Source organism: Denticeps clupeoides, chromosome 3, assembly GCF_900700375.1.
Source record: "Denticeps clupeoides chromosome 3, fDenClu1.1, whole genome shotgun sequence".
Taxonomy (NCBI): domain Eukaryota; kingdom Metazoa; phylum Chordata; class Actinopteri; order Clupeiformes; family Denticipitidae; genus Denticeps; species Denticeps clupeoides.
This window is the reverse complement of record NC_041709.1, coordinates 22,918,737-22,931,076: the sequence shown is the minus strand read 5'-3', so window position 1 is coordinate 22,931,076 and position 12,340 is coordinate 22,918,737. Positions and strand designations below refer to the sequence as shown.

The 12,340-nt window shown below is 38.9% G+C and overlaps 1 protein-coding gene across 3 annotated transcripts in view; it reads left to right on the top strand.

Moving 5' to 3' along the window:
* Positions 1-12,340, top strand: part of sorcs1 (sortilin-related VPS10 domain containing receptor 1) — a 115,657-nt gene that overhangs the window by 77,309 nt on the left and 26,008 nt on the right. For all 3 annotated transcript variants that reach the window (XR_003749072.1, XM_028971828.1, XM_028971829.1), the window contains 5 exons: positions 837-910; positions 3,571-3,635; positions 6,557-6,675; positions 6,825-6,914; positions 10,247-10,426. Coding sequence is in view for 2 of the 3 variants with exons in the window: in XM_028971828.1 (XP_028827661.1) it covers positions 837-910; positions 3,571-3,635; positions 6,557-6,675; positions 6,825-6,914; positions 10,247-10,426 (528 nt within the window). In the remaining variant the exon portion in view is untranslated. The remainder of the gene's footprint in view (positions 1-836; positions 911-3,570; positions 3,636-6,556; positions 6,676-6,824; positions 6,915-10,246; positions 10,427-12,340) is intronic.

Here is a 12,340-nt window from a genome sequence, read left to right as displayed (position 1 = left end):
TTAGTCTTAATCTTATACAATCAATACAAAATCATATACAACTTTCATGACTCAAACATGTGCAATTGTTTTTTTTTTTTTTTTTAAGTGTTTAGCTTGTCTATCAATTATCTTCAACCAATGTTTGTAAAAATCAAGATTACAATTTCTGACTACTGTTTAGACACTGTGGTCCTGACTAATTAGTGCAAACATTTCAAACATTTCTTGTGAATAAAGGTGAAGGTTTAGTTACAATGCTTAAGTGTTAAAAAACTACTGAACGAACTACTGAAGAAAAAACAAAAAAACACAACGACTCAACAGGCGTTCAGTGAAGTCACTATTCTGAAATATATGCAAAGATTTAGTAGCCACTGACATATGCTGTGGGTACAGTTTTTGACATAAAAAATGCAGAGAGACATCAGACACCACAGCCTTTGGTGTAAATTTGATTAAATAATATTGCATTGCACAAAAGCAGTTTCTTGTTTAAGTTAATGTAACATTAATCACAAATTAATTACATACAGAATGGAAATCTAAATCCATGCTGTGCACAGGGGAATAATGTGATCATGATTGCTTAAACATGAATCCATTAACTTCAGTAGCTTCAACTTATCATAAAAATGTTTTTTTTTTTGCATAGCTGAAGCTGTTTGACTTACACCTGTAGATTTTAAGACAGTTTAGTTGAAATATGTGACTAGATGAATGTAGGCTATAATGTCATAGGGATGGCCAGAGCTGACTATTATATGACTTGTATCTGCTTCCATTTGCAACATAAAAAAAAAGGAGGAAAAAAAGATGCTCATTAAATTTACTATTTTGTACTATTCCTCCTGCAGCTATACAGCTCTACAGAATTCGGAAGAAGATGGCAACTGGTCCATGAAAGAGTTGCTCCAAATAGGTTTTACTGGTGGGTATAACACCTTAGAACACACCATTATTGTGGATCAGCATTATAGCTCATAACATTTCTTATCACAAGGTGCAGGATTTGCAATTATGAACAAACCAATTTCACCAGACTATGGTGGATTTCCATGGCAAATTGTTATATAAGAATTAATTCATTATTATTATTATTGACAATGTAAACTATATACTATACTTGCTCTAGTAACTACTGGGAGACAGAAAAAAATGTTAGCTATCCCACTGTGAAACATTAAATTCATATTCTGCAGTTTTTGTCCACACAACTGGATATTTTCTTTTTATTAAACCATTTTCAATAAAAATGCCTGAAAATAACAGTAGATTTTGAAAAGATAAGTCCTTTCTCCCAGTGGCATGCATATACAATATGCATGCACTAGGCAAATAAAAAACATTACATCTTAAGATTCAGTATTGAAATATTCTGATTCACATCACAATGGGATTACCATCCTCCATTTCTTTTATACCAGGCTGCACTTCATCTGCCGTCTGTGTAGCTAGCCCCTTGTCTGACAGACTTGGATAGTCAGACAGTCAGTTAGAACATAGCAGAACAGGCTTAAGATTTATAAAAAGCTGTGCTCAAATAGTTCTGGAAGAATTGTCAAATGGGACAGGGAACAAGCTGCAAGAGCAGAGGCCTTCAGTGATGCAGCTGAAACAAGAAGTTGCTGCCATAATACTTGACTGGGGATTATTTTGGGCCACAACTATAACAAGTCACAGATGAAAATTTATGTCTTGGCCTATGACTTTGGTTCTCAGACAATTAGAGAAGAATAAACCAGAATGCAACCCAGAGAAATTCATGAATATTTTACAAAAGAGATTATCATCATCCCAGTAGTATCAAAATTTTTGTTTTACTTTAATGCATGATGATATCGGCCCCATAATAACGCTTAAGACCTTAGATGGTGGTTGGATTGTGGCCTAAAGTTAACCGAACGAACTGTGATTCCAAAACACAGAGACAGAGGATCGAACGCTCAACAAGCAGCAATTACAACCACAAAGGGCATGATTTCTAGCAGACTAGGGATGGACCGTTCCATCCCAAATATCCATACTGTTGATACAAAGTTGGTATCAATATTGGAAAGATACTAGCTCAATGGGATTGATATTTTTGCTCTTGTACTTTCAGTACCAGTACCACATTCCAACTGAAAGAAATTCTGCTTCTCACACATCAATGTGATTCAGCAGCACTGGGTGGGCAAACACATGCTCTGTGTTTTGTGTAATTGCTAGTGATGTGCAACAGATACCATATATTTATGTTCTACAATTGAATCTCATATTAAAATAAACATTTATTGGGTCCAATATTAGTTCTATTTCAGTATTATCTAACATGATAAGAAACTACTTCTGAACTACTTCAGTTGAAATCAGCTTTTCTCGATCATGCTCAGGCTGTATTTTGCCTGCTCTAATACGCTGTGGTTCAAACATTCTTGCACAGATAATGGGTCTTGCATGTTTTATTAATTCATTTTTTAATGAATTAATTCTTGCAAAATTTCACTGAGCTCCTGTCCTAAATGGCACCTTATATCTGAATGGATGCTCACCTGTCATGTGGATCTATATGTGGCTGTCTGCAGGATTGGTTTGGGATCAAACATATGCCAGACTGACCACTCGATCACCGATCTGTCTGATCAGGCTGAAGATCGCCTGATTTTGATCCCTTAACAATCGATTGGTGCAACCCTAATTATGACCTTGGTTATTCAGACATCAGGAGGGAAATTCATTCTACGCACTAAGAATTTACAGTTTACTCCTGTCCATGTCCCATCTGTGTCACCCATAGGTCACAGTCCCAGGTCACATGTAACCATTGATTTGGTCTCGGGCTTGACCACAGTCATCATGGTGTTGGTATATTTTTGTGACCCAGCCCCACCTACCAACTGCGGCCCAAACTGCAGACATTGTTCTACTGGAGGTGTTTCAACACCACAGCTTCCCAGAGGAGAGCCTCTGTGACCAGGGCTCCTGATTCATTACCGGGTTCTTGAGGCAGTTCTGGCAACAGCTGGGATTCTCAGTCAGCCTCATGGCTGGCTATCATCCACAGTCTAACAGGCAGACTGAGCACATCAATCAGGAGCTATAGAATTATCCATGCTGCTCCTGTTCCTCAGTGCCCACCTCCTGGTATATATTGGAGAGAATTGCAAATCAAACTAACATTTCATTTAAAAAAAAGAAAACATTTAATAAAACATTATTAAACAATGTGCCTCTTCACCTCAGCCCAAGTGGGCTCAATCCTCCTCCCCCACACCCACAGATGCTGCCTTCTTTTTTTCTGTGGAGTTTTTCCTTGTGTGCAGAAGGGTCAATTATGAGGGGTGTCAACTGTAGGGCCTGTCAAAGCCTATTGAGACTTACTGTATGTCATTTTGGGCTATATAAGAAGTAAAAAAAAAAAAAATGTTGTTGCTTTGTCAGTGGCACCTCAGAGGCACCTTGGTGAACTGGGATTTGAACCAGCAAACCTTCTGATTACGGGGCTGGTTCATTAACCAACTCATTATTGTATTAATAATAAAAGTTTATATGAAATTTAACATCTATGGAAGGAAGTCAAAAGTCTACATGTTTCTCTTTGGGCCATAGGTCAAAAATGGGGGTGGACAAAGAACCTGGGCTGATCCATTTGGAGACAATCATATCAGAAACCCGTAAGTATAGCAGCCTTAGAGCTGAGTGTATTAACATAATATTCCATAACATTCCTGTTGTATTGTTAGAAGGTTAGATTCTAACATTCTGATAATTACATTAAAAGAAATTATAATAATGAATGGAGATGTCAATCTGATTGAAAATGTGTAATGGTTTGGTATAATACTGTGCAGAGCTTGTTCAGCAATCCAATATGACAAGTGTCTCAGTCTGCGTCTAAAAACCTGTGTGTCTATAAACTCTGCTCAAATATGCAAGTACTAACATCTTTTGTGTTTCCTTGGGCTCACACTCCAGCAGTGACGGCAAAAAGCATGAGTGGTGTTTGTCAAAAATGTTGAGTGTGTACATCAAAGATATTGAACTGCCTTCTGTGTCACTGCAGCCACAACCCCTCCCATGTTAATTTCTTCAATCTATCCCAGTAGTCTACATTACCCGAGGGCAAATGAAGCAGACAATTTTGGGAGTGTTTTACTATAATCTACAGTCTATCTGTACAGATGCTTCTAATTTTATCTAGGGAGCTTTGGGGACCGAAAAACGTTGTAGAACTTCCACCAATGTGTGAACTGTTCTGCACACCCAATAGGTCTCTTGAACTTTGTAATGTTTCCATTAAGGTTGTATATAAGAGATCTGTGGGATCTCCTAACCAAAGATCAGATGTTTTTATCCCTGTATATAAAACCATCCAAAAAAGTGAAATATTAATATTAGAATGGACACAGAAATATTTTCATAGCCTAGAGCAGAATTTCTCAAGGAGGAAAGGGAAATCAGGAGGGAAATTCATTCTACCCATTAAGAATTTACAGTTTACTCCTGTCCATAAGAGCTGCACAACACTAAATTTACCTGACTCATACTTTCCAACGCCCCTATATACATCGTTTACCTATCTTTCAGCATCAATGTTCTTGGAGATTCCAGTGTTTCCATCTTAGAGATGACTTTTTCTTATTTCACAGCCACAGTTTCAAAATGTTTAAATCTATAAACTATTAAATCTATTAGATCTACTAACTGATAGATTACTTCATTGATCTGGGAAACCTGTACTTATTCTGGAGGCCTGTGTGTCCTTTCACACATCCAAAAAGCTTTGTAACCTTTGTAGTCCCAGTCCTGATTTACTTTATATATTAAATGCTACTTGCACCTCTCTTAATAGATTTTTAATACAGGATTTTTATGAGTTTAACTAGAGCAGAATTTCTCAAAATTGTCTTGGTGACCAGTCGTGTCAGGCTTTGTAAGTCCATACGTCTATATTATTATTATGATTGTTATTATTATTTACCTATGCCTATAAAAACTAAGAAACCTATGCATTTTCTCTTTTTGAGCTTTTGAATACTGCCAAATTGTGTTCAACATGCAAAATGACTTTCAACAAATTCAATTACAGGTCTAGTCACCCACACGGGATTATTTGGCACCCAAATGAAATAAATCTACATTCTAATGTGATGGGGGAGTGTTGAAATGAGGAAGGCACACTGACAGAACAACTCATGGAGTGTTTTCTGAGTTCAGCCTGTTTCTGTACTCTGTTTTGGTGGCTGTCAAGTGAGAAAAAGTGGTGTCACACATATATGTGGAATGTAAAGGCAAGCTTTTAAAAAAAAAAAAACTGCTATCACATTCAGCTAGGGATATTCTTCACAGTATGACATCCAAAACTTGAACAGAGACAGCTGGCCAAATCTCAACTGTAACCCAACTTGGCACAAGAGCGTAATTTTGAAAGTTTCATAGCCTTGTTACTTAGCACAGTTGTCAAATGACAGTGTAATGCTGTGGTCAAGGGAGGTGGCACAGGCGCACAACATGGTGAAACTGGTGCGGTTTAATGGTGGACAAAAATAAAAAACAAAACAGCTCGATTAACAGAACATGGTCATCAGCATTAACAGTCTAACCAAAACCGGTTCAATGAGGGGTGAGGGAAGGTTTAACTTAAATATCCAAATGGGGGACACCTGTGAGTCATCAAGACTAACAAAACAGTGAGTTGGGGCCAGCTCGTGGGCCAGGGGCACCCTAGTATTACACCCCAATGGTGGACTGGTTCCTCGTCTCCTCCAACACGTGCTCACGTTCTGATTCCGGTGACCATAACAGTAAAATGCTATGGCCAAACTGAATTGCTATAATCAACTTTTGAACAATGCTATAATCAACCTCTACTTCACCTTGGCTTCAGAGGCCACTCTTTAATGCAAATAAACAAAGCATCAGTGGTCAGTCACATAATGGTCACAACAAAATTCAACTTTGACTGATTTCTGCAGAACCTGCACCACTTTCTGCCTTGCTGGCTGCAGTGCAAAAATTGTTCTTCAGGTGCACTTGCCATAGAAAACAGGAGGTTTCAGAGCATTTCCACGTTTGGGATTTAATACTTCATTGGAAAAGTGTCTACCTCATTAATAATTATTTATGTTTTATATGGCATGGTTCTCTTATTATTTAAATTACACTATGTGTGGAGTATTTTAATGTTGTGCTTCATTTGCATATGACCTCGAGTTCAGTTGTGAGCAGGGGCAAGGCTGTGCATACCACAAACAAGTTCTGTTATCTCTGTGTGCATACCAGACTAGTTGTCTTGAGTCCACCTGCCCACCTTTCATCTCTTATCTGAGATGAAACAGGTTGTCTTTTGGTGAAGCCCCATGCTTTATTTGGAGTTGGTTTCCAGGACTCCATGCCCTTATTGAGATCTTCTCAATAAACTAATCTTAAAACTTCTTCCGCAGTCTGCACCTTCCCTCCTTTGCGGATAAAATTTCCTCTACAATACTGAAAGTCCACAGAGCCACACAGGAGCAATCAAAGATGTTGTAAAGCCTGGCACAGGTTGTCTTTTTCACCGGACATTGTTTTATTCTATGTATTTGTTCTGCCACAGAGGCCCTGTACATCACCTGCAAACTTCATAACTGCACCAATGCTACAAAGGGGAAACCATTTCCTGGATACATTGACCCCAATTCCCTAGTGGTTCAGGACGAGTATGTGTTTGTTCAGGTATGTTACTCTCATATGGGACTGTTTGTTTCTGAGAATTTTTAAATCAGGTCTCTTGATGATGTTCAATGAAGCCACGGTAAATCACAGTGTATAAAGATGCATGTTTTATATTCATCATCCTTTTAAATACATTTGTATACATTCAGGTCACAACAGGTGGGAGGACCATCTACTATGTGTCATCAAAGAGGGATGTCTTCACACCCATGAAACTGCCAAAGTACACATTGCCAAAGGTAGCCTTATACTGGTGCTTTATAAACATGATCAGAATAACGCAAATATCTCAGAATGCAATTAACAGATGAGGCAAGAATATTGGTGAAATATTGAATCTTGATATTTTTTCCGGACCTTTTCCCACCATTATCATAATATTGCATTTTGGTGATATGACATTGTTAATTATAAACTGCAGTTAATTGTGTAATACATATTTAATTTAATTACCTTTTTTTTTTTTGTATTTTCAGTCCTGTTACTGTTACAATTTTGACATTTGAAAAAAACTTTTTTCCTCTTTGTCCTTCTTTGGCCTCTGATCAGTAGAGTATATTTAGTAATTCATATGTTTAGTAATTGTAGAGCAGGCATTTAAAGGTCCCCTGTTATGGAAAATTTCACTTTGTGAGATGATTTAACATTAATACGAGTTCCCCTAGCCTGTCTATGGTCCTGCAGTGGCTAATCATGGTGATAGGTGTAAAGAGGGCTTTGGTCATTCTGCTTCGCCGTTCAAAGAGCGGCAGCTCAGGCGGTTGGATCTAGAATTTGTCCCCTTATGTTATCATAAGGGGAAAGGTTACCTCCCATTTCTCATGCTTTATCCACCCAGAGAATTTCCCACCTCTCCCCTAAAAGTATCTACACCAACAGTCATGGCTTCCAAATGTGTGAAGCATTGCAGTTGCTCTGTTATTGGATGTAAAAATAAGCACAAATTAATTTTTTAGTTTAGAGATTTTTTTGGAAAAACGCTGACACTACTTCTTGTTTGTACCTGTGTGACTGGCAGGCTAAACATGGCTGTAATTTTGCACCAAGGCTGAATTTCGGAAAGAGACTTGGAGACCACTATATAAAAGCAAAAAAAATAAATAATAATAATTCATAATTGGAGACCTTTCAATTTGCAGTGGTGGCCTAGCAGTTAAGGAAGGGGCTCCGTAATCAGAAGCTTGCCGGTTCAAATCCCAATTGCCAAGGTGCCACTGAGCACATCCCCACACACTGCTTCCCTCTCATGGCTGCCCACCACTCACTAAGGGTGATGGGTTAAAAGCAGAGGACAAATTTCGTTATGTGCACCGTATGCTGTGCTGCAGTGTATCACAATGACAGATCACTTCACTTTAATAAACTTTTCTTTGTGCTGGGGTGACTGTCTCCAGTGTCAACAGTGTCTATTTGTAGTCCTGCATTCTGTCATGGAAACTTGGAAAGTAGTGATTTTTTTAATAACTGAAAATAAACATAGCATGATGGCCAAAACCACAAAGACCAATGAAAATAAAAGACTCAAGATAATGTGAATTAATGCAGCAGATGGGGATGTGATAGAGACTAACATTTGAAGGGTCCTAATTACTCCTACCTACCAGGCAGAACCTAAAAGGTGTTTAGGACCGAGCACAATGGACTGCTAAAGTCCCTCACAAGCTACTTTACATGAGACTCAGCCTTTCCTTGAATTTCCCATCTTTTTGGGCATTTTGCTGAGCATATGGAACATTGCATGACTTAAAATAGGTTAGCGTGTTGCCTGTTCCAAAATAGAGCTCTGTGTTTTACCCTGCCTTTTGGCAAGTGTATCAAGTGTGCATATAAGAAACTTTTTTTTAACTGCCATCTCTCTCTCACTCACTCTGTTTCTCATATATATATATATATATATATATATGAAGAATGGTGAGGTGGCTCACTACTGACTCTTTTGACACTTATAGGTAGGGGTGGAAAAAGAACTTAATATTGCAATATATTGTTGTGCTCTCTGTCGCAATAAATAATCGATACACTAACGGCCAATATCGATATTTTATTACTACTCAAAATGTTTAAATTTACCTGTTGTCAGTGTCATCGCCATTACCCAGTATCTACCATTCTGTTTGCTGGGGGCGTTGTTCGAGTAAATGGGGTAAAGTGGCGCAAACAGTGGCCGGTGAAGAACACAAGTTAACTGACAACAACAGAGAAGAAGTGCACAGAATGGCGGGTAAAAAAAATTTACCCACCAGCTAGTTTCCACTAGTGTGGAAACACTTCAGGTTTTACGGGACAGTCGACGAAAAAGCACTGGATAAAGACTATGCAATCCGCAAGAACTGCTTTGCAAAGATAAAATATAACAGCAGCACTATGAATCTGCAAGTGCACCTTGTTCGCTATCACAGTGAACTACTCTCAGGTGATAATGAGGGCAAACCAAGTCAGCCGACAATCACTACTGCATTCACTAAGTCCATCGCCGAATTTATTTGCAAGGACCTTCGCCATTACAGCGTGGTCGAGAATGATTGATTCTGCAGAATGTTGGCAATACTGGAACAGACCATATTAACAAAGCACTTTACAGTAACTTACTACTAGCATTTCAGTATCATTGGTTACACAAGTTAATTAATGTTCATGTTTTTTAATGTTCATGCACTTTTATCTGTCTAGCTGTACAGTGTTTACATTTAAGACCAGGAGGCAGCGAGTTATTATGCAAATGCATATTTCCTAGCACAATGTTGGAAATATTGGCATTAAGATTTCCTTATTATTTCCTTACTTTTCTTTTTCAGTCACATATATACACACACACACACACACATACACACACACACTTGGATCCAATGTCCAAGACCATTGTCAAAAAAAAAAAAAAAAAAAGACCCCTATAAGTGTCAAAAAAGTCAGAAGTGAGCAGCCTCACCATTCTTTTTACCAAATTTGTTCAGGCATGCTTGATAGTGCAGTGATTGTCATAATGAAACACTGCAACTCAGCGAGACAACGAAATGTATCTTCTGCATTTAACCATGCAGCCACCACTGCCCCTACTAGTGTTTCTAAGAGGTTTTTGGTAACGTTGCCTCATGTAGTGGAGAAGGGCATCCACAGTCTTTAACTGATGTCCATTTTTGTCATTTTCCATTGCATCTCTCAAAGTGTCTCAATGGTCCAAAAGAGTGATTAATCTTCTAGAAGAAGTCTTTTGTCAGGCAGGTCTTGTGTACTGCAGCATTGTTGTAATGAAAGACCCAGTCATTACCACAGAGCGCGCTGCAACATTTCTACATAGCCAGACACCACTGGAAACCCTTGCATAATCCAAACTGGTAATTTTGTTGCATGGGAGGAAATGTTGACCAAAATTAAAAAATTAAAAATGACTATCAACTGATGAACAGCCTGTTTGACTTTAAATGCTCTTTTCAAGAATTTTGTCTCCATTTGTAATTTCTTTTTGAACCCTTATTTACAACCTGGTTATGATCCACCATAACAAAATTAATGAAATTTTCCCTCAGTCTTTTGTCAGGTTCATTAGCCTGTGTCTATGTGTGTCAAAATGCAGGATTTGCATGTGATCAGCACAGACGAGAAACGGGTGGTGGCTGCGATTCAGGAGTGGAACCAGCAAGAAACATACAATCTGTATGTGTCAGAGTCTAGCGGGGTGTACTACACCTTGGCTCTGGAGAATGTTATGAGCAGCATGGGCCCAGAGGGCAACGTTATGATCGACCTTTATGAGGTACTGCTTTCATTTTCAAAAATATTATCAAATTATTTTACATTTAAAGTTAATATTATATAGATAACCAATGCTATATTACTGATGTATTTTTATTTTGTAGATACAAAAAGAGGTTGATCTTTGTTATAGACAAAAATAAGATGAGTAAAATGACAGAATACTGATTAACATTTATAGAGTGAATGTGCCATGGTAAGGAATGAGTGGAATATAGCGCACGGCAGGTCAGACTGTTCCTTTAAGGACCTTACTACAGTAGTGATAGACACAAAATATTGATGTTTTTTGAAGGACATGAGTGGAAAATGCTGAGACAGCTTGACAATGCTGTGAGGTGTCAAAAACAGAGGGTGTAAACCTCAGCCTAATTTGTTCAATTTTATCAATAAAAGGAGGATTTGTGTCACACCAAAAAGTCTGAGCAGGTGATCGAGCGTGTGTAGGTGGTAATGGAAAAACCCCGGTGTGGTGAAGCACAAGGAAGCAGGCGAATCTACAAACGTGAATTGGCAGCGTCGCAACATCCATGGATGTTGATGTTCGCGAAACTAAAAAAAGGAAGGATAACAGGAACAATCAGGAGAAAACACACAGGAAAGAGAACAAGGAACAGTCTTTCTTGGACACAATGGGGATGATGATGGGCCGAGTTTTTTGCAGGTAGAAGCAAAATAATGACTAAGCAGGGAAAAAGTGTCCTTCTTGGCTATTTATAGGAGTCACATCACCTCATTTCTATGTTGTCTCCCGGTCAAGTGGATGGAATCACGTGACAGTACCCCCTCTACGGCCAACCCCCGATGGTACGACGCTGAAACTGAGTCACCAGGGATGGGTCCAGAATGAAATGGCTGGCAACCCAGGACTATTGTTCAGGCCCGTACCACATCCAGTGGAAGTCCAGAATTTGCTCCACCGTGTATGTGGGACCCCCGTCGATTATCTGTGGTGGCAGGGGATCTGGAGCCGGCAAGTCAAGAAAAGAAAGGCTTGAGTTTGCTGAAGTGGAAGACCAGTTGGAGATGGTAGGATATGGGGTTGAGCCTCTCTGAGGATCTGAAACGGCCCGATGTGAGGGGACAGTTTGAGAACTCAGTCCAGAGGTGGAGGTTCTGGGTGGAGAGCAACACTTGCTGTCCCACCGAGAAGCGCAGTCGCCGGGGATGTCTATGATCATGCTGGGCAGTGGTGCATCTGGTGGGCATCCCAGCGGGCATCTGGTGGGCAAAGATGGCCGATTGGTATCAACAGCAGATCAGACTGAACAAACTGAATCCAGCTAGGGTCATCAGTCAGAGACTATGTCCAATGGAGGACCCAGGGAGACACACAACGTGGTGAAGGACCAGGTCGACTGATACCATATTAAATTAATTTAAATTCAAAAAGCATTTCTTTTCATTGTGTGCAGCCACAATGAAACTGGTAAAGTCAATGTACTGTATGGTATCTGAAAAACGTTCTCTGATAATTTGCTTTAGATTATTACTTGACATTTCAGTGGTAAACCCAAAGGAAACATTGTAGCCACTGATTCTTTACCAGGTCTGCAATATCTTGTGGACATATAATTAAACCGTTAATTATATTATATGTCACTGTCCCTTTTGTAAACTTTAATTTGGCTTCTTGTACATGATTGAAATCCAGTGGTCTAATCAAGATTGCCACCCATGAATATCTTATGCTAAAATTTCTGCATCCGGTAAGATTGAGGTGTCTACATCAATTATTAAATATGAGCAGTCTCCTTTCTGCTTATCACGTTTTTTTTTTTGAAGCATGAGTCACAGTCTGCTTGTGATGGTCACATGCCTCCTGTACTGTTTAATCACTTAATGTCTCTCTGATTCAAGAAAATGTCTTTTAAATAATCATTCCATTGATTGAGAACTAATTTTTGGGCTGGGG